The 23,114-nt window shown below is 45.5% G+C and overlaps 2 protein-coding genes across 2 annotated transcripts; both read left to right on the top strand.

Moving 5' to 3' along the window:
- The first annotated feature begins 257 nt into the window (after nucleotides 1-257).
- Nucleotides 258-16,413, top strand: LOC115129817 (runt-related transcription factor 1-like). The gene is given in 9 exon segments (XM_065024122.1): nucleotides 258-983; nucleotides 2,205-2,461; nucleotides 5,105-5,261; nucleotides 8,300-8,404; nucleotides 9,642-9,842; nucleotides 14,696-14,842; nucleotides 14,967-15,287; nucleotides 15,290-15,355; nucleotides 15,358-16,413. Coding segments are annotated over 9 exon segments (1,398 nt in total). The 5' UTR covers nucleotides 258-955; the 3' UTR covers nucleotides 15,474-16,413.
- A 2,547-nt stretch (nucleotides 16,414-18,960) lies between these two features.
- LOC115124448 (protein downstream neighbor of son homolog) lies at nucleotides 18,961-23,089 on the top strand. The gene is made up of 8 exons (XM_029653879.2): nucleotides 18,961-19,484; nucleotides 19,757-19,834; nucleotides 20,069-20,269; nucleotides 20,419-20,597; nucleotides 20,755-20,933; nucleotides 21,218-21,633; nucleotides 21,804-22,010; nucleotides 22,229-23,089. The coding sequence occupies exons 1-8, from the start codon at nucleotides 19,065-19,067 to the stop codon at nucleotides 22,364-22,366; spliced, it is 1,818 nt and encodes a 605-aa protein (XP_029509739.1). The 5' UTR covers nucleotides 18,961-19,064; the 3' UTR covers nucleotides 22,367-23,089.
- Nucleotides 23,090-23,114: the final 25 nt, after the last annotated feature.

The following is a 23,114-nucleotide window of genomic DNA, read 5'->3' as shown; positions in this document are numbered from 1 at the left end:
CCGGCATCGTGCACCGCAGCCCCAAAGTGGAATTCCATTGACTGGCCCGAGCCTTCCTTAGAACCCACAATTCTTTATCCCTGGACGGACGCAGCTCTGATTGGTTAAACCCTTCCGGACTCTCCGTAGTTGCTCGATTCCATTGGCTGAGATCTGTCTCTATGCAAATCCAACCCTGGAGGAACGCATTCCAGCACTGCCGACTGACTGCCAGTAAAACCCTGCCTCCCACTGTCGGGACGTTCATTCATACGCAGAAACTCAACTCTATACACAACCGGAGCATTCAACAAGGGTTTGTCGAAATATAAGGCTGTTTGCAGTGACACATCCTAGCCTATTCCTCGTTGACATTCCAGACACTATTTATAAAAGCGAAATTGAAGTATTAAAGTTTTTTCCGTCTCCCATGTTGGCACGCACAGAGACGAGAAGATCCCTATTGCGAATTGGGGAGCCATAGAACATCCATCAAAGTTGACCTTTTGTGGCGAGTAACTCACAATTTATTGAAGAACAACAGAAGAGGAAAAGAACAGAAAACAATAACCCAACTGGACTTTCTTATTCGCTGCTCGCTTACTCAGTTGAATGCGCCCTGAGACCTCCTTGAATGACGGTCGGGTTTTATTTAGTATCTGGTCGGTGGATGCCTCTTCAGTTTATGTGTCCATAACACGGATCATGGAATGAGGACTTCACACACCGAGATTTAGCGGGATCTGTGTAATTTGTTAACCGAAGGTCTTTTACTCCACTACAACGCATAGACCCAGTTTTATTCGTGCCCACGCAGGTACCTTCAGACTGTCGTCTGGTTTCCACTGTTGACCCACGTGCCTTGGGAGAGTTCGTCTCGACAACGGCTTTACTTTTTGAGGAAAATATCAGAAGAAACATAGAGCTATATATTCCACAGAGAGTCGGTTTAACTGGATCCTACTGCGGTATACAAATGGTCTTCCTTTGGGACGCCAAATACGGTACATTAACTTATTTTCACATTTTACGCACGTTTGAATATGTGTTGGTATCTATACCCATCTTGTCCTGTCTAACTTATCCACACCATACTGTGGCAGAACCTGTATATTATTATCAACCAAGATTTCAACTTCCCTCTGAACTGTGGTTTAGTGTTTTGTGCATGCTAGGTTCCAAATGTAGCCTGTAGCTGTGAGAGAAAAGAAAACCGTTGGCGTCCTGCCAATTATTACGTTTATTTCCTCTTCAAATTCTGGTTTCGGTGTGTTTCTTGGCTGTGTGAATGCGCGCGGGTATAAATGTAAGCACACATGTCAACACACACACACGCGCACACACTTGAGGTTAGGCTACATTAATCAGTTGTCACTAGATACCACATCCACAAAGTCATAAACCACGCCTATTTATATAATTCAAGCTACATTTAACCCTGAATTTATCCACACTAATAACTTATTCCTAACCCTAAATTAAGACCAAAAAGATCATTTGAGTTTTCATTAAGTTTTACGATAGGCCTACGGCCAATTTCAACTTTGTGACTGTGGTAACTAGTGGAAACCACATTAAAACACATGCAAAGCACATTACTTCCCCTCTCATCATCGGTTTATAAATAAATCCTTCCATCCACAGCGCGTGGTTTGCTGTTAGTATTGGATGGTTAGATGAGAGCAACACGGAGTTGGAGTTCAGTCCAGTTCTGTGTTACACTACTCCAAGTTCTGTTGAAAGAGCGAGAGGCAGCAGCGGTTTTTAAACCCCTGGTCGTTCCAAACCGCCAACATGTGGCATCGATTGTGGTTGGCTTGGCTGAGTGGCAGACAGACCGACCGACAGCGCGCGCCGGGCCCTGTCAGACACAGCATCGCTGGCTGTTTTTTAACGGTTTGGTTTCACGTGTCTCCGGCTCTCCAGGGTTGGGTTCCGCTGTTGTAATTTCACTGCGCTCTATTCTGAGAACTTGTATAATTCTGTGCTCTGAAGACCAACTTGAAACTACATGCACATTGAGAAAATAGAATAGAATAGAAAATACTGATGATGTGCACAGTTCAAAATGTGAATAGCCTAAATTAGTTTTTATTTACTTACTAAGAAGTTATATGCCTTATTGACATACTGTTGACTCAATAGTGTGTGTGCGCCTGTACGCCTGCATCGTGTCTGTCTGTGTCCTCACTCACTTATTTATCTACATCTCCATCTTTCTCCAGACCCAGCACCTGGTCGGCGCTTCTCCCCCCCTTCCACCACCCTGTTGTCAGGTAAGATGAGTGAGGGTCTGCCCCTGGGTGCCCAGGAGAGCAGTAGCGCCGCCCTGGTGGGAAAGCTGCGTATTGCAGACCGAGGCATGGTGGAGGTGCTGTCAGAACACCCTGGAGAACTGGTGAGGACAGACAGCCCCAACTTCATCTGTTCTGTCCTACCCACACACTGGAGGTGCAACAAGACGCTGCCTATCGCATTCAAGGTGAGTGAGGGAGTGTGTGTGTGTGTGTGTGTGTGTAGTGCTATATTTGTTGTTTTATTTTGAATCATTTCTGGAGGCTGTAGAGGAATGTTTTCCTGCGCAAATTTAGTCTAATGGCAACGTTTCTCATAAATGTCTATGTATGTGTGTGTCAAATAAAATATATATATTGTCATATGCACTGAATACAACAGGTATTACAACCTTACCTTGAAATGCTTACTTACAAGCCCTTAACCAACAATGCAGAGTTTTAAAAAAGTAAGTAAGAAAAATTTGCTAAATAAACTAATGGAAAAATAGTAACACAAATAAAATAACAACAACGAGGCTATATACAAAGGGTACCAGTACCGAGTCATTGTGCAGGGGTACAGGGTAGTCCAGGTAATTCAGGTATTATGTACATGTAGGTGACGGGGTAAAGTGACTATGAATTGATAATAAACAGAGAGTAGCAGCAGTGTGTGTGAAGTGTGAAGGAATGTGCGTGTGTGTGTGTGTGTGTTTGTGGGTTGCGTCAATATACATGTGTGTGTGTTTTGGGTGTGTATGTGTTGAAGTGTCAGTGTAGTACGTATGAGTGTGTGGTTATTGTCCAATGAGTGTACATCGAGCTTGTGCCAAATTTTTGTTGTTGAATAAAATAAGGTGGTCAATGCAAATAGTCTGGGTGGCTATTTGATGAACTGTTCAGCAGTCTTGAGGGTAGAAGCTGTTAATGAGCCTTTTGGTTCCAGACTTGGCGCTCCGGTACCACTTGCCGTGTGTGTGAGATGGTGCTTGATAACTGGCCATGAGTAGTACCCAATCTCCCAACCTCATAACTAGCTACCAATAAGCCATTTCAGGCTATCAATCAAGTTGAAGTAGCTAGCTTGTCTAACTATCTTAGTTGGCATGCCAGCTGGCAAGGTTGATAGACTTAGAAAAGCAAGCAATTACTAAATGTACTGAATTAGACTCACATTCCTTTCGATGTTTTACCCAGATTTGAGCAGAGATTCAGAGAAGCATATTTAGTTTCAGGAGGATATAGACAGCTCAAGATGTGAGATTTTTTTGTGACATAGAATTAAGCGTAATGATTATGGCTCTAGATTGCCGGAAAAATCTGTTTCAGGTGTTTGAAAAATGCTAAATTCTCCAATTTACAGACGGACCCCCCCACCCCTCACATATTTTGTGCCCCCTCAGATTATTGGGGTGCATGACGCCCCTGGTCACAGAATAAACTTTTAATTGGAGAAAAATATTATTATAGCCATAGCCTACTTCCTTTACAGTTTTTAACTTTGTAATGCAGTTCTCAGAATTGGAATGATGCACGTCAATGTCTTCCAGTTGTTTCATTAGGCTGATGTCGTTCTGGCCATCCATAATGGGAATTATATCCTCCAAGTAAAGTACTTTTAAGCACTTTAGGACAAAAGCAATTGTGAAAAAAGTCATAGAAAAATACTGTGAAATCAGATTGAGGGAGTTGTATACATTATGTACATTATAAACAAAGTCATAGGCGGATGTTGTTGCCATTAAGTGTGTGTTTGTGTCTGGATGTTGTTGACCGTCTGCTTGAAGAGCTCTATAATCGTTTCCTCATTATTGTTTGTTCTGCAGGGCCGTTTTCACGCTCCACCAAACCTCTCTCTCATGTCTGACTTCCGTAGCTCCCCAACAGTCCTCGAGAATGTAAACTATACTGGGACTGCCAAACACCCGTATTTTACATCTCTGCCGCGTGTGTGGGTGAAGGGGGGTTGTGTGTGTGGGTGAAGGGAGGTTGTGTGTGTGGGTGAAGGGGGGTTGTGTGTGTGGGTGAAGGGGGGTTGTGTGTGTGGGTGAAGGGGGGTTGTGTGTGTGGGTGAAGGGGGGTTGTGTGTGGACTAAAGATGTAGTTTCTCAGTTGAAAAACAGAACAGAGCCGTAGAACCCATGCCCGGTATCTCCTCTGTACATTTGCACGCTGATTGGTGGCCATGATTACAGTTAATATGAAAATGACTCTCCCTGGGTCTATTTGCTTTGGGTGTGGAGCTATTCAGTCTGTAGTCTGGGTGGCTTTCTGGAGCACAAAAACACCCAGATGCCCTCTCATTTAGTAGACTAAATAGATTCAGAATGGATAATTAATTCATGATGAAGTACTAGAATGAATCATTTTTCGATATTATTTATAAAAGTATAAACATAGTTGAATACACTCGGAATAGAGTGTTGCAATATAACTAAAGATGCTCCTCTTTTACCAAATACATATATCTACCCAGGGGCGCAACTTGGTTTTAGAAGTGGGGGGGACATAATGGTTATTATTATTTTTATTTTTTTAATTATCCAGTCGAAGAAACTCTCCAAACAGCCTACCCGACCGCTCGGAGGAGTCCTAAAACACACTGTTGCCCCGTTTTGTATCTCAATCCAATGATAAAAAGGGGGGGGGGGCAAAAATGCATGTCCCCCCGTCCCCAGTATAGGTTGCGCCCCTGTATCTACCTGATAATTGATGTTTTGTGTAAAGTGTTCAATGTAAATTACGTGTGTAATTATGTTTATGTATTGTCTTTTTTTGTCATGTGCAAGACAAGCAATAAAGTTTCCATCTATCTGACTGTGTCTCTGTCTCTCCTCCTATTGCCGTAGGTGGTTGCCCTTGGTGATATCCCTGACGGTACCTTGGTCACGGTGATGGCTGGGAACGATGAGAACTACTCAGCAGAGCTCCGCAATGCCACGGCCGCCCTCAAGAACCAGGTGGCTCGCTTCAACGACCTGCGCTTCGTAGGCCGCAGCGGACGAGGTACACACACACACACACACACACACACACACACACACATATAGATATACTGATATAACTCTCTCTCTCTGTCCCTAACGGACGGTGAACCGCAGTTACTCCAAATCAGGTGCAGGCAAATGTCCTGCCTTATCTATTTAAAACACAGGCCTCTCTGTACATAAGCTACTGTTACTGTACACACACACACACACACACACACACACACACTTCTGACTATGACATAAACTATTCTAAACACACACACACACTCCTCCTTCTCCTCTTTTCTTCTGGGAAACACACACACAAACAGCCATCTAGTCTGACTTAAAACACACACACACACCCACAGGACCTAGAATGCAGCTCAGGGTTAATTCGAGTATGACTGTATGTGTGAGCTTGTCTGAACTTGTGGTGAACATTGATGAAACGAGGTGAGTGTTTGGTTGGGTTGTGGTCAGAGAGTTGGTCTGGCTGCAGCTCAGTAGGCTGTGGCCCAGTGTTAGTGTGGTTACAGCGGTGTGGTTTAGAGTTATGTAAGGGATCTCTCTCTCTCACACACACACACACACACACACACACACACACACACACACACACACACACACACACACTTCTGACTATGACATAAACTATTCTAAACACACACACACACTCCTCCTTCTCCTCTTTTCTTCTGGGAAACACACACACACCATGACAGAGGTTTATTCAGAAGGAAGATAAGACAAGTGATTGGCTAATGCTGATAGGACCCACTGTGGTAAACACACTGCTGTACTCAACAAGCCTAGACCTGAACCCCCCCCCACACACACACACACAGAAAGAAATCATCCCATTGATAGGGGCGATTACAGATGGAGAGTTCCGGAGTAAACAGTCATCTCTGTACAGTAAGCCCCAGAAAAATGTAAACTGGGTAAAAGCCTTGGCACTTAGACACACACACACACACACACAGACACAGCTTTTAGATGTGCACTGATGGTGTCCGATCAGACAGACAGACTGATGACACACCAGCAACAAAGACCACAGCTGTTCTCTCATCCTATCTCTCGATCGCTCTACCTCTCCCCTCACTTACCGATCCTCTCAGATTCTTTCTTGCAGATAGCACACCAGCAACAAAGACCACATCTGTCCTTCCTCTGTCTTTCTGTCTCCTCCCACTCTCCTCTCTTTCTGGATATAGGAGCAGTGAGTTACTGGGCGGCCAAACGGCACAAACAATCTCAGACATATTTATCTCTTTCTTTCGCTCTCTTTCTCTCGTTTTCTCTCTCTTGCAAACAAAGTTGTTTGGATGTGCACACACACTTGTTCACATCCTAACACATGCACAGTACAGTGTACACACACACAGTGTTGTCAGGGGATGTTTCCTAGCTGTGTTGTCTTCTTCCCGTCTGCCTCTCAGACAGAATGTCTCCCTTACAGACACTAATACTTCTGTGTGTGTGTGTGTGTGTGTGTGTGTGTGTGATATCTGCATACATATGGAGAAAAGAAAAGAGGATTTTTTTGTGTGTTTTTGTCTGATGTAAGACAATGAGCAATCTTTTAAGCGGAAATGTGATTGTGAAATATTATCATATTTTGCAATTCAATTATCCTACAATAACTTACTTAAGAAAAATAGTAAGTACTACATGATGAATAATGGACAGTTTTCCCATTATGGTGAATATTACTGTAGTAGTAGATTTGCCTCTCTTTGGGCAGTAAAACACACTTGAATAGAAAACGTGGGATAGGGATGTGATCTCATAGCTTCTCTTGACTCTGAGAATAGTCCTGGCTGCCTGCTTGTGTGTTGTCTGGACAGTAATGCTGAGTACTTCCACAGTATAGCTGAGTACCTGTGTGTGTGTGTGTGTGTGTGTGTGTGTGTGTGTGTGTGTGTGTGTGTGTGTGTGTGTGTGTGTGTGTGTGTGTGTGTGTGTGTGTGCATGGAATAGTAAACAATCAAACATTTGACCAACTGGGGACATTTTGTTCGTCCCCACAAGGTTTAGGGTTAGAATTACATTTAGGGTTTGGAGCTAGGTTTAGGGTTATGGGATTTTGAATGGGACTGAACTGTGTGTCCCCACAAGGTTAGCTGTACAAGACTGTGTGTGTATGAGTGTGTGTGAGTAACAGTAGCCAGGGCTTTAGCTGGCGTAGGCTGGTCTGTGTGTGGTAACTCTATTCCAGCCTTGGCACAGCCTCTGACCGCCTCCCCTGGGCGCCCATACCTCCATGGTGGGTGACAAGTGTGTGTGTGTGTGTGTGTGTGTGTGTGTGTGTGCACATCCTCTCAGCATATGCCCGTCACTCATCACCATGCATTGAGGTACAGAGCCCGAGGGAGAAAAACACACACAGATGTGATTGTCTCCTCCACTCACCTAGGAATCTCTATACTTAAACTCACACGGAGATACACAGATATACACACACATGCAGACAGACAAACACACACAGATTCATAGATCTATACAGAAACACAGTCTCAGTGTTTACTGTCAGCCTTGTCCTCTCATCACCAGACCCTCTGACTGGATTAGTCACACGGCGGCTACACCAGCCAAGTCTGCTCCCACACACAGACACACACACACACAAACGAACACAACGATAATAAACACACACGAACACAAAAACACACACACTCATTTAAACGTATAATAAACACACACATGTACACACACACACTGTTTGTCTGTGTGTGTGTTTATGAGCAGTAAATAGGTGTGGAGCCGTAGGGTCTGTCTGTCTCTCTGATGTCTCTCTGGGTTATTTCTGTGTCAGGCTGATCTTAATGTCTTATCCAGACCTGGGGTATATTGGGATAGAGGGGGGGTAGATGGAGAGAGAGAGAGGAGTGCATGCTTCAGGGAGGTGCAGACCAACATGGGAGAAGAGGGAGGGGTAGGCAGGGGAAATAGAGGCCCATGCCGGTGGTTATTGTGAGACACAAGGTTTTCTGTGTAGATGATCACATTAAAACATATTTTCACTCTCTCTTCCCCTCCTCTCCACCCTCTCTTCCTGTCCTCCTCCAGGGAAGAGTTTCACTCTGACCATCACGGTGTTCACCAACCCTCCCCAGGTGGCCACCTACCAGAGAGCTATCAAGATCACCGTGGACGGGCCCAGAGAACCACGCCGTGAGTACCACCTTCATCCTCGCACTTATCAACATCAACGTCACATGACTCCGGCGGTTGAAGGATGAGCGTGGGCGTAGGATTGCACTAAGACAATGGAAGACAATGCATCCTAAGCATAGTTATCCTCATCATTATTATCCAAGTTGTTATTACATTATCATGATCATGCTGACCATCATGACCATAATTACCATTAGAGTGGTATGGGATTTGTAGTTGCATTAGTTCTGGGTTGTAGTTCTGGGAGGGTGCTGATTGGAAGACTCATCACACCTCTGTCTCGTGGTTGTTAACGGGACTATTCCATGATGGTCCGTTATTCTGGTCGGGAATCTGGTGTTGGGCGCCGTGCAACGATCCAGGGTCTGGCTGGCTGGCTGGCTCAATGTGTGTGTGTGTGGTGTGGGTGTGTGTGCGCGTGCGTGTGGAGGGTCTGGCTGGCTCTAGGTTCTGGCCCGCGCTTCAAAGGGCTAAGACACAGGCTCCAGTTACAGCACCACTTCCTCCCAGTGCGCCAGTCGTGTGCGTGTGTGTGTGTGTGTGTGGGTGGAAATGTGAAGACGAGTGATGGTTTTTCACAGCTGAGGCTGGCTAGCTGACTGGATACTTTCTGTCTCTGTTTTCTTCCTCTGTCAATCTCTCTCCCCTCTTTTGTCTCTCTCTCTTTTGGTCTCTTTCTCTCTCCTCCCTCTTTTGTCTCTCTCTCCCCCCCTCTCTTTCTCTCTCTCTCTCTCTCTCTCTCTTCTCTCTCTCTCTCTCTCTCTCTCTCTCTCTCTCTCCCTCTCTCTCTCTCTCTCTCTCTTCCCTCTCTCTCTCTCTCTCTCCCTCTCTCTCTCTCTCTCTCTTCCCCTCTCTCTCTCTCTCTCTTCCCCTCTCTCTCTCTCTTCCCCTCTCTCTCTCTCTCTTCCCCCTCTCTCTCTCTCTCTCTCTCTCTCTTCCCCTCTCTCTCTCTCTCTCTCTCTCTCCCCTCTCTCTCTCTCTCTTCCCCTCTCTCTCTCTATCTCATGCTGTTTTGTTGTGGTCTGTTGAGGACTCCCTTCATCATTATGAAACCAAATAGGGAAAATCTCATATTGTAATTAGAACTGACACCTCAGACTAAAGAAAAAGAAGAAAGAAAAACATGTCAACAAACAGACAGACAGGCAGACAGACAGACTGAGAGATTGATTGATTGATTGATTGAATGAATGATTGATGGAGAGTGTATGCGTTTCTGCCTGCATGTTTGTAGGCCACAGACAGAAGCTGGATGATGTGAAGACGGGGGCATTGGCCTTCTCCGAGCGTCTGAGTGAGCTGGAGCAGCTAAGGCGGAGCTCCATGAGGGTCACGCCCCCTCACCATCATCACCACCACGCCCCCACTCCCAATCCCCGGCCCGCCCTGAACCCGGCCCAGTTCAGCAACCCCACACACCACACACAGATACCAGGTGAGTCTTCTCTCATGGTACCACATACACCCACGGTGCATAGGCTACATGCTAACTGTCATCACACAGTGAAACCACTGGCATTATGCCTCCACATACGTAGCAAACAACACTCAAACAATGTGTAAGAGAGCAGGAGAGAAGAGGCCCAATCAATTTGTTTTTCACATATCTTTCTGTGTATCTTTATCTCAGCCGTGTTTTCTTTAACTCTGGGTTTGGAAAGACCAGTACTTCATTTTTTTTGTGGTTTTAGCCAATCCTATTGCGGTTAACGTGTGGCACTAGAGCCTCTGACACACACGCCTGAAGTTTCTGTTCCTCTTCTCCAGAAGTGTGTGTGTGTGTGTGTGTGTGTGTGTGTGTGTGTGTGTGTGTGTGTGTGTGTGTGTGTGTGTGTGTGTGTGTGTGTGTGTGTGTGTGTGTGTTGGCCAGTATATGTAGACAGTTGTCATGAGGAAGCCAGGGAGGAGAGGAGGAAGTGAGAGTCAGCTGACAGGAAGTAGAAGTGTGTGAAAAAACCCTCATTTAAAATCTAAACACGCAATACTCCAGTGGAGGCTGCTGGGGGGAGGACGGCTCATAATAATGGCTGGAACGGAGCGAATGGAATGACATCAACCACATGGAAACCATGGAAACCAAGTGTTTGGTGTATTTGATACCATTCCACTCCAGCCATTACCACGAGCCCGTTCTCCCCAATTAAGGTGCCACCAGCCTCCTGTGCAATACACTACAGTATATAAGGGAGTCTTTCACATGACACGTAAGAGACCAGCAAAATATTGACATTGACAGGAATTAGCTGTCTCCTAAAGTGATGTCAACAAATCACATGAGATGGAGATGGAATCAGAGATGAGTGTATGGAGAGATGGAGAAAGAGGAGGGAGGTAAAGAGAGATGGAAAGACGAAGAGAGAAATGAAATGCCCCAAAAGATACATGAGACGCGAGAGAGAAACGGGGATAAGGATGGATGGATAGAAGGAGGGGCAGGCCCCAGTCCTTCCTGTGTGTGTCTCTCTGATCCTGAGGCCACAAAAATAGCAACAGGAGCACTGCCAGCGGAAACCGTTATTAAGTCATTCAAGACCTCTCTCTTTCCCTCCCTCCCTCCCTCTTTTCTCTCTCTCTTTCCCTCCATCTTTCTCTCTCTCTTTCCCTCCTACTTCTCTTTTCATATCTGTGAAAATCTGAGGCAGCTGGGGCCATGGGCTGGGTGTATGTGTGTGTCAGAGGCAGCTCTGTGTGTGTGTGTGTGTGTGTGTGTGTGTGTGTGTGTGTGTGTGTGTGTGTGTGTGTGTGTGTGTGTGTGTGTGTGTGTGTGTGTGTGTGTGTGTGTCCAGTCTGGTTGTCAGTATGTGGCGTGCCAACCAGAGTGGGTTGGCATGCAGTCAGTGTGGGGTCTGTCCTGAGGCTATGGGCTTTGTGTGTGTCAGTGAGTGGGTGGGTGGGTATGTGTGTAGGAGTGTGTTCTCTCCATCCAGTGTGTGCCAGCTGGGGCCACCTGACCGATTCCATTCGTCCCATCTGTCCAAATGTAATCTTGGACACCCAGAAATAAAACACTTGCGTCAGATGCTCTAATTAAGTTCTGGGGGGGATACGTGTTAGAAAATGAACTAACGAGACTAGAGAAGTCTCCACCCCCAAGACGGAAACTCTCAGTCACCTTCGGGCCTATCAGCCAAATGTCCCCTCCCATTCCAAAATGACATTTGAAAGATGTGAGCATCTGCGAAATCGGGATTTGTCCAAATTATGAGTCTGTTGGCAGATACCTGTTATGTTAGAACAAGAGACGGTGATAGAGAGCAAGAGAGAGAGTAAAATCATGATTAATTTTTCAGTCTCTCTCTGTGTGTGTGTGTGTGTGTGCGCGTGTGTGTGTGTGCATGTGTGCGCGTGTGTGTGCGTGCATGCGCGCGCGTGTGTGTGTAAAGCTTACCGTATGCGTGTAGGCGAGTGACTATGCATATGTCTACATGTGTGTGGGAATGCAGTAAAAATGAATGAACCGCAGCAGCAGCAGCCCCGGATACACAGACCCGCCTCCAGCCACCCACCCAGCCATGTGTGACTCCTGCCCCAGATCAGAGCTCCGAAGCCTGGGGAGGGGAGCCAAGAAAGGAGGGGGTCTTGGCACTGGGCCTAGGCCTCAGTGTTTTGTTCTTGGGGGAGCTGGCTGCACTTAAAAAGGCCATTGACGTCTTGGCTGCTGTGTGCAATTTGCTTCCCCTCTCTGTCTGCAGAGTATGTGGGGGACACACACACACACATACATACACGTACACACTCTTGTCTGCGAGTCTGAAGGCGATCACTGGCATTTATTGGACCACAGGGAAAAGAACCGGCTGCCTAAGAGTACACACACACACAACCCCCCCCACCCTTCCTACGCCCCCTCACTAGGCTAATCACTTCCTCTCCTCTCTGTCTCCATCTGACCATCTCTCTCCATCTTTCTCTTCTTTATTCCCTCTTCCTCTCCCTTCCTCTCTCCTCCACTCTTCCCACTCACTCCATCTCTCTCTTTATCTTTCTATCCATCATCATGTCCTGGATCTTTTACTATTTACTATTTAGTAAATGATGGTGTAGTGAGTGGTGTCGTGAGTGAAGATGTAGTGCGTGAAGGTGTAGTGAGTAAAGGTGTAATGAGTAAAGGTGTAATGAGTAAAGGTGTAGTGTAGTGAAGTAAAGGTGTAGTGAGTGAAGGTGTAGTGAGTGATGTAGTGAGTAAAGGTGTAGTGAGTAAAGGTGTAATGAGTAAAGGTCTAATGAGTAAAGGTCTAATGAGTAAAGGTGTAGTGAGTAAAGGTGTAGTGAGTAAAGGTGTTGTGAGTGAAGTAGTGAGTAAAGGTGTAGTGAGTAAAGGTGTAATGAGTAAAGGTGTAATGAGTAAAGGTGTAATGAGTAAAGGTGTAGTGAGTAAAGGTGTAATGAGTAAAGGTGTAGTGAGTAAAGGTGTAATGAGTAAAGGTAAAGGTAGTGAAGTAAAGGTGTAGTGAGTGATGTAATGAGTAAGGTGTAATGAGTAAAGGTGTAATGAGTAAAGGTGTAGTGAGTAAAGGTGTAGTGAGTGAATGTGTAATGAGTAAAGGTCTAATGAGTAAAGGTGTAATGAGTAAAGGTGTAGTGAGTAAAGGTGTAGTGAGTAAAGATGTAGTGGGTAAAGGTGTAGTGAGTGATGTAGTGGGTAAAGGTGTAATGAGTGAAGGTATAGTGAGTAAAGGTGTAGTGAGTAAAGGTGTAATGGGTAAAGGTGTAATGAGTAAAGGTGTAGTGAGTAAAGGTATAGTGAGTAAAGGTATAGTGAGTAAAGGTGTAGTGAGTGATGTAGTGAGTAAAGGTGTGATGAGTAAAGGTGTAGTGAGTAAAGGTATAGTGAGTGAATGTGTAATGAGTAAAGGTCTAATGAGTAAAGGTCTAATGAGTAAAGGTGTAATGAGTAAAGGTGTAGTGAGTAAAGGTGTAGTGAGTAAAGATGTAGTGGGTAAAGGTGTAGTGAGTGATGTAGTGGGTAAAGGTGTAATGAGTGAAGGTATAGTGAGTAAAGGTGTAGTGAGTAAAGGTGTAATGGGTAAAGGTGTAGTGAGTGAAGGTGTAGTGAGTAAAGGTATAGTGAGTAAAGGTGTAGTGAGTAAAGGTGTAGTGAGTGAAGGTATAGTGAGTAAAGGTGTAGTGAGTAAAGGTATAGTGAGTGAATGTGTAATGAGTAAAGGTCTAATGAGTAAAGGTGTAATGAGTAAAGGTATAGTGAGTAAAGGTGTAGTGAGTAAAGGTGTAATGGGTAAAGGTGTAGTGAGTAAAGGTGTAGTGAGTAAAGGTGTAGTGAGTGAAGGTATAGTGAGTAAAGGTGTAGTGAGTAAAGGTGTAATGGGTAAAGGTGTAGTGAGTGAAGGTGTAGTGAGTAAAGGTATAGTGAGTAAAGGTGTAGTGAGTAAAGGTGTAGTGAGTGAAGGTATAGTGAGTAAAGGTGTAGTGAGTAAAGGTGTAGTGAGTAAAGGTGTAATGGGTAAAGGTGTAATGAGTGAAGGTATAGTGAGTAAAGGTGTAATGGGTAAAGGTGTAGTGAGTAAAGGTGTAGTGAGTAAAGGTGTAGTGAGTAAAGGTGTAATGAGTGAAGGTATAGTGAGTAAAGGTGTAGTGAGTAAAGGTGTAGTGAGTAAAGGTGTAGTGAGTAAAGGTGTAGTGAGTAAAGGTGTAATGAGTAAAGATGTAGTGGGTAAAGGTGTAATGAGTAAAGGTGTCGTGAATAAAGGTATAGTGAGTGAATGTGTAGTGAGTAAAGATGTAGTGGGTAAAGGTGTAATGAGTAAAGGTGTAGTGAGTAAAGGTGTAATGAGTGAAGGTGTAGTGAGTAAAGGTATAGTGAGTGAAGGTGTAGTGAGTGAAGATGTAGTGGGTAAAGGTGTAGTGAGTGATGTAGTGGGTAAAGGTGTAATGAGTGAAGGTGTAGTGAGTGAAAGTGTAATGAGTAAAGCTGTAGTGAGTGAAAGTGTTGAGAGTTTTACACACTCACATAAAACTACTTCACTCACATCTCTCCTCAATCACATCCAGTATAGACATCTGTAATGTTTCAGTATCTACCTGTTCAGCAGATGCTGGAGTGAAACAACCTCCGGTGTGTGTGTGTGTGTGTGTGTGTGTGTGTGTGTGTGTGTGTGTGTGTGTGTGTGTGTGTGTGTGTGTGTGTGTGTGTGTAGGTGTGTAGGTGTGTGTGTGTGTGTGTAACCCTCTCTCAACGTGTGTGACTGTGGGTGGTGGGATAGGCAGAAGATATATTTCCATTCTAATGAAATGAATGAATAAAGTATCTGTTCTATTCTAATCTCTCAGACTCTAGGCAGATGCAGACATCTCCATCGTGGTCCTATGAGCAGTCCTACCCCTATCTGGGTCAGATAACCACGCCCACCGTCCACTCAACTACGCCCATCTCACCCAGCCGCTCCTCCCTCAGTGACCTGTCCAGCCGCCTCTCAGGTAACACACAAACACTCATTCACCCACTACCGACCGCCCGTAATGTTCTCTTCCAGTCATCGGTCTCTCTCATTCACTTCCTGCTTCCACTCTATCCTCTAACCCCTGACCTCTCCCCCTACAGGCCCTGACCTCACAGCCTTCAGCGACCCCCGTATGTCCCTGGATCGCCCGTTCTCCTCCCTGACCTCGCTCCCTGACAGCCGCTACCCTGACCCGCGCATGCACTACCCTACTGGGGCCTTCACATACACCCCTACCCCTGTATCCAACGGCGCCATCGGACTGACCATGGCAACCACCCCTGCTGGGCGTTACCACACCTACCTCCCCCCGCCCTACCCCACAAACGCCCCCCAGGGCCAAGGTGGACCGTTCCAGGCCGGTTCCTCTCCCTACCACCTGTATTATAGCACGGCCGCTGGGTCCTACCAATTCTCCATGATGGCGGGGGAGGCGGGGAGCGGTCTCCTCCGAGGATATTCCCTCCCTGCACCAACGCATCCATAGGCTCCTCCTCCTGCACCCGTCTCTGCCAAATCAGAGCGAAGGGGTGGGGGTGGAAGCGGAGGGAAGTCACAGTAGCTCCCCTACCAATATGGTACCCGAGGCTGTATGGCGGCCATATTGAGCACGGCAGCGGGGTTGACAAATGATTGACGGACTTGCTGGCTAATTGGAGTGGAGAAGGGGGGGCTTTCACGGAGCGTTCCTATTGGATCATTAGAATGATCAAGGAACAAATTGAGGAAGGAACAGAAACAGGGTGCCATTTTACACCGAGGAGCATGCAGCAGCACTGAACTGAAAATAACTCAGCTTTGTTTTATAAAAGGATTGTTTGCCATGGTTATGATTGTTGTTGGTATTATGAATTACTCGTGGCCAAAAATACAATGGGTGATTTTTATGTGTGCCACAGGCACTCCCCTCCTATCCCACCTCCCCTTGTACCTCCTCCCCCTCTCCTCCCTTATCCCCCTCTCCCCTCGCTCAAAATGGAGAGAGTGCTGTTAATGTAAACTATGGTCAGCCAAGATCTGTGTCTGTTCTGTCATGTTTGTATTGGTTTATGGCCGTGATATTGTCTGCACTGATCTACAATCAGCACTGTTAGTCGATTCACAATGGTTAAGGGTAGGAATTTACAGGGAATGCTGTACCAAGTTCAGTGCTTATGGACATTGTACTGTCACACCAAACTGTAACAGGTCGTTTGCTTTATGATTCCTTAATTTATTCTCTTACAATACCTTTTTGGTTGTACGGTGTGTGTGTGTGTGTGTGTGTGTGTGTGTGTGTGTGTGTGTGTGTGTGTGTGTGTGTGTGTGTGTGTGTGTGAGTGTGTGAGTGAAGGAACAGATAAGGCCTACATTGCCACATGGTTAACCTCATAGTTGTAAATAGTCTTTAAATGACGACATTGTCCATGTTTGATGACATCATTGCCTCCCACACAGGTATGTCACAGCAACATCAAATATGCCTTTTCTCACATTTTGTTTTACTTTATGAATATAAAAATATTGTTGTAAAGAAAATAAAACCAGTCTTTTTGTATTTTCTCTAAATCTCTCTCTCCCACAATCTGTCTCAATCTCTCCCTTTCCCTCTCTCGTATTGGGCTGAAGGGAAAGGGACTTGTTGGCACTGGAATCTGTGCCAACATTCTCCCCCCTCCTAAGCACACACACACAGCCTTATGCTATTCCTGACCCAGGAAGAATTTACACAGGCAACCAGACAAGCACTGACCTGCCCTCTCTGCCACTCTACGTTTCTAGAAAGACAAACGCAACCTTCACTAAAATACACACTGATATGGGTGCGTAGACAGACACTCACAAAGACTTCTGAAATGTGCTGTAAATACACAAAGATATGGCCACCTTCTCTCTCTCTCTACCTCTCTCTCTCTCTACCTCTCTCTACCTCTCTCACTCTCTCTCTACCTCTCTTGCTCTCTCTCTCTCTCTCTCTACCTCTCTCTCTACCTCTCTCTCTCTCACTCTCTCTCTCTACCTCTCTCTCACTCTCTCTCACTACCTCTCTCTCGCTCTCTCTCTCTACCTCTCTCTTTCTCTCTCTCTCTCTCTCTTTCTCTCACTCTCTCTCTCTCTCTACCTCTCTCTCTCTCTCTCTCTCTCTCTCTCTCTACCTCTCTCTCTCGCTTTCTCTCTCTCTCTCTCTACCTCTCTCTCTCTACCTACCTCTCTCTCTCTCTACCTCTCTCTCTCTCTCTCTGTCTCTCTCGCTCTCTCTCTCTCGCTCTCTCTCTCGCGCTCTCTCTCTCTCTCTCTCGCTCTCTCTCTCGCGCTCTCGCTCTCTCTCTCTCTCTCAGGGCTAAATAACCCACAGACACACACACAAACTGACACACAGATAGCTAAATAAAGGCGAACCTGTCCAGACAGTGGGTACACAGAGCATGGCTGTTAGGTCTGTGTTGTAATCCTTCTCCAGGACTCAGGCCAAGGCCCATAAAACCACACAGTCTCCAGGAGAAGAGGGCAGTGGGGTGGGAGAGACACAGAAACACAATCTTTGATAATATAATACACCACTATTCACTGTCAGTCTATGATATAGCCTATGAAATTCTTTATCCAAAACCAAGGAGTTCATCTAGGTATTTATTATGTGTTCCAAGCAGGTTTTAAAACCCATAACTCATGTGTTGCAACCTACCTATAAACCAACTGAATCATCTACTTTGACATGTAACAAAGAATCCACAGACAAATAGGTCTATTCCTCATAACTTGGTTAGGGGAACCTTATCATAAATCAACATTCAATGAGAAAGCGTTGTGAATAGCGTCTCGTAATGAGGCCCACATATTTTGTGGTGGTCTTATGAGAAACAGGCCAAACTTGATCTACGTATGGCTACCATGTCACGTTGATCTTCCTTTGAGGAAGTGTAGATCGGTGATTAAATTCTAGTCCCAACTTTATCATCAGGGACGCATACTTTCCGTTGCTTTGTTTGAAGTTTCACCAGGGGTGTATTCAATCAGCCGATTCTGTGGCAACCCGTTTATTAAACGGAAGCAACGGAAATACATTTGCTAAACGTTTTGAAACTGTTTAGACTAATGATTACACCCCTGGTTTGTTTGACAATGCTCGCACATGTCCAGCTCAGTGAAAAAGACCTGTATACAATTACAGGTGCAATAAAGCCTTACACCCGCCTTATTATAGTCCATGTTGACATAGGGTCATTTTTCCAATAGGCGTAGCCTACAAGCCAGATGAACCGTTGAGGGGAACACCCACCGCCATCCGGAACGTGGGAAACGCATTAAACTAGTTTATCCCCGTTGATATTTGTAGCCTATGAGCGTGACATACTCAATCACAAGGAATAACCTGGAAAGTGTTAGCTTTGCTGTTAGTCATGGCAGGACCAAACACAGAAACAAACACATGTTGATGTCTGTGTGTTGAAGTTCAAGGCCCACAACAATCAATTACTCCTACTAACCTTGGGATACTTTTGAGACGACAAAAGTACTGTCTTTCCACCCAAATGACAGCCCAAATAATCGATTCACAAATGTGCTAATCCCTGAAAACCGTTAGAATGACTGACGTACAGTTTCATTGAGTTCGGTTCAGCTATGAACGTGATTGATCACCAACAGTAATGATAAACGCTGAGAAATGATCGCTAACAAGAATTAACATACATACTATTAATCACTTTGACAAGAGGGAGAGAGGGGTCGAGGGGACCGCTGATTGTTGCTCGGACATAATGCAGATGATAAAATCAAGAAATGAAAACATGTATTGAAAATGACATACACATTATATCTTATGGATATATATTTTGTAATAATTAATGAAGCATAACAGGATATAGGATATAACTTTAATGTCTGAAGAAAAATAAATTATATTGATTTGTTTTCCCGGCAGATTTAGAGAATCAGTGGCTTTATGCGATGGCAAAATTGGTCTTGCAGTTATAATTCTAACCAGAAGATGGCGCCAAAGTATCCTAATTGTTGTTTGATTCGAAGCGCGCCGGCGTAACTTGAAACTCCTCCCCGGAAATTTTTGCGGGACTCTGACGTTCCACTCACGTCGCGCGCTAAATTTGTTTTGTGTTGAACTAAATTCAAGGAACAACAACACAGAGGCGTATCGGCTGCACACAACCATTTTAAACGGGTTTCTTCTTGTTGTTTTCGGACCACATTATCCTTACAAAATGTCACAACAAGCTGGTTACTCACCTAGTTTCAAAAGACCAGCTGAAATCCTGCGAATGCGGAGGAAGAGAGCCCGCAGCGAGGGTGTCAGTTCTGGCGGCCGAGGCGCGATTGCCAGCCCGTGTGAGGGTGCCTCTATATCCGCTGTTCGACCATTCTCCACAGGACCCCTGTTCGGCCAGGGTCGCTCTGGAGGGGGAGTGAAGCGGAGAAACCCATTTGCTAGCATCGAGAACACCTTCAGCAGCCCAGCGAAGAAGAAAGTCTTTAGTTACACTGATGACGACGCCGACTCGTCGGATTCTGTGAAGCCGGGCGGCTCTGCAGGAGTGGAGGGAGAGAAGTCAACAACAAGAACGCTGCCATTTAGTGAACGACTTCTCCGGGCAGAAAAACTAAGCAAAGACGTGCCCGGCAAGGTATGATAGTGGCACACGTTAATAAAATAATAACGTGATAAACAATATAGCTTTCTACTGTACCTAACGCTAGCAGACTTGTATTATTTTCCAGCAAACTACAGTATCTAGCCAACTGACACATGACATAGGTAACGTTAGTTAGTTAATGCAATGTTAGCCAGCTACTGTACAGTTGACAGATAAAGCAATTTGACAAAGCATCGCACCTCATGGTGATTTCACACCGCTGTTTTTGTTCTGATCTTTCGCTCATTTCTCTCTAACAACAGAAACCAACTTCTCTGTCTGAAGACGACTCACTGTTTGAAGATGAGGATTTGTTCCAGGAGAGAACACCCATACTGAAGGTGAGTTATATTCATTTCTCTATTCTCTTACTCCTTATGGACATGTCTCCAACTCCATTCTTGGAGAGCTACCAAAAGCCTGTTACAATCATAGCTATCTACATTATAGACAGGTTGTGGAGTAGCTGGTGTGCAGGCTTTTATTCCATCCCATTCAACTATTCATGGCTACAGACTAACGTTAGGGGTTGTTTTGGTATTTTGTGAGTCAACATTTTATCTTGTGTGGGTCAGAGTCCCCAGGCTGGTGCAGTAACCTCCATAGCAGCCCCTGCGTGTGTGGAGTACCCTGCAGACTGGAGCCTGAAGACGCGTCTCCTTTTCACCTCCCTGCTCCCCTTCTCCTGGGCTGTACAGCCCAGAGCTACAGAGGAGGCCCAGGGTCTTACCCAGCACTGTAGAGGACAGTACACCACTATACCACAGAGTATACAGGTACTGTTATACATGTTACACACAGACACACCAGTGGCAACCCCAAGGCAAAGGAGTACTGGTACCTGAGGAGCTTTACTAGCAACACAAATATATTGTCCTCAGTCTGTCTCTCACACTCTGATACTCACTTCTCTGTGTTCCTCCAGGACCCTCGGACATCTGCTGAGCTACGATGTGGGTTCCAGCAGTGTCTGCAGTTCTGGCAGCACCCGTCCCTGTCCTGGCTCTCTCTGTTCCCCCGGATAGGAGCAGAGAGAAGCTTCACTGGCAAGAACGTCCCCTGGGCCCAGGACATGGCACTTCAACAGAGCCTCATGAGTGAATGGTGAGTGGGCATCAGAGGGGAGTGTGTTGTCTGTATTATTTCAAAAGCTTTAAATTACCTTAAATTCAACTCCTCTCTACCCTCTCTCTCTCTCTCTCCCTCCCCCTCTTCTCCTTTCCTCTCTCTCACACACACACACACACACACACACACACAGGTCAGTTAGTCTGTCCTCCCTGTACAGTCTATTGAAGGCCAGACTATGTCCATATTTCTATGTGTGTTCCTACCAGTTCACTGCTCTTTTCAGAGCCTCAGGACTGGCGGGGAACAGCAACATCACTGCACTACTCACCCCAACCACCAGGGGGCTCAGAGAGGTCATGAAGGCTGATGGTGAGCTACAAGACAGTATATCCTTCAAGTTTATTATGTCATATGCACAGGATACACACATGGTGTTTACAGTCCAACGAAACGCTGACCTGCAGGTTCCCTCTCGATAATGTGACAATAGTAAGAAGTAAACAATAAATCTAATAGAATAAACATTTAGCATTAGTATAAATACAGGAAGTCACTCAACAATATATCATGTAGAAGTTTGTTATTAAACATTTATATATGGATATTCTAATCTTGATAGTAAAACATTTTTTGTCAAATACCTGTGGTTGTAGGTATTGAGTTCACACTCCCCCTGCTGGAAGAGAGGAGGAAGAGCAAGGAGCAGGGATCAACCGCACACAACCAGGAGACAGATGGAGAGGAGGAGGAGACACAGTCTGAAGCCAGTGACAAGGAAGACGATGATGATGACGATGGTGGGTTTTCCTGGCTGACGGAGATGGGAGTGCAGGATAAGATTAAGAAACCAGACAACATCTCCATCAAACTGCACAAAGAGCGCAACTCGGTGTGTTTAGACCACAAACCAGAGTCTGTAGTCTGTGTGTCGGGAACGCACACCTTCACTCTCATCAATTTCCTCATCAACTGTAAGAGCCTGGTGGCAGGGGCTGGATCACAGGCAGGCCTGCCCCCCACCCTACTGGCCCCTACAGCCTTCAGAGGAGCTACGCTACACTCACTCAAGGTGAGACACACACTGCTGCAGACTGGAACCGTCTGAGGAGCCTTACCTCCCACATTTCAATTTTCAATTTATGAATGGAAATAACAAAAACTAGAAATGGAAAGTTTCAGAAAAAACGTTGCTGTGTGTAACAGAAATTATAAGCATGTTGCCTTGTGTGTAATTGTCAGGCGCGTAGCGTGAACGTGAAGACCCAGGTGCGTGCTGGGTACCAGGACGTGTGCAGTCTAGAGGTGACGGGACCCATAATGCCTCATTCTCTCCACGCCCTGACCCGCATGCTTTGGCCTGCTCAGAGAGGAGGCTTCAGCACCGCACTCTACACACACGAACCCACCGCTGTCCTCAACACACACACCACCACCACCAGGGAACAGGTCAGTCACACACACACACACACAAACCACCACCATAGAACAGGTCAGTCACACACACACACAGCTCAACTGTTATCCAAGTCACGACACCACTGTAACGGACTGGTATAAAGCCTCATCATTTGATCTCCGCAATTCAAAGTTAAATCATAATAAAAAATCCTTTGTACTTGTTTGTATATATCCTTCTCTTCCTCCCTCCTCTCTCCCTCTCACAGGCTGAGCAGGCTGTAGAGCTGGATGGATGTGGTCTTCATCCCAGCACCATCCAGCAGCTCCAGGAGCCCTCTACCTTAGGGAAGTCTCCCCTCAGACAGCTCCATTTGAACAACTACTCCTACACATGGAAGTCCTGAGAGCAACTCACCCTGCCAGGCTGGGTCCCAAATTGCACCCTTTTCTCTTTATAGTGAAATGCTTTTGACCAGAGCCCAATAAAGTAGAGCACTATATTGGAAATGGGTGCCATTTGGGACACAACCTAGGGCCAACATGCCTTTAGTGGACCGTACCATTCCTACACTGCCGTATACTTACTGTCCATATTTGTATGAATAGCCTCTCCACAAACTCCAGGTATGCTGGCAATTGTAGTTTTACTAACCCCATGTCCTCTGTACTACAACCCAATGACTGATGGGATTTTTTAAAAATTTTATATTTACTTGACCTTTATTTAACTAGGCAGGTCAGTTAAGAACAAATTCTTATTTTCAATGACGGCCTAGGAACAGTGGGTTAACTGCCTTGTTCAGGGGCCGAACGCCAGATTTTATTTGACCTTGTCAGCTTAGGGATTCGATCTTGCAACCTTTCGGTTACGAGTCCAACGCGCTAACCAGTATGCTACCTGCTGCCCCGCAAAATGGACTTCTTGTACATGTAACATTCCTGGATTTGCCATAATGAGATGGATTTGGCTAAAACAGACTTGTTGTTGATTTTAGACCCTAAGATGTTTTTGTCTTTAACCATTTTTTAAATGTCTGTTTTTAAGAGCTTTTATTTCAACATAATTGTTCAACATATAGTATCTCTACTGGTGACATTTTATTGGATTAAATTCATTTGTCACATGATTTTTCTGCTCGGCTTATTTTTTTC

Source organism: Oncorhynchus nerka, linkage group LG2 (assembly GCF_034236695.1).
Source record: "Oncorhynchus nerka isolate Pitt River linkage group LG2, Oner_Uvic_2.0, whole genome shotgun sequence".
NCBI lineage: Eukaryota > Metazoa > Chordata > Actinopteri > Salmoniformes > Salmonidae > Oncorhynchus > Oncorhynchus nerka.
This window is presented reverse-complemented; position numbering and strand designations above follow the sequence as displayed.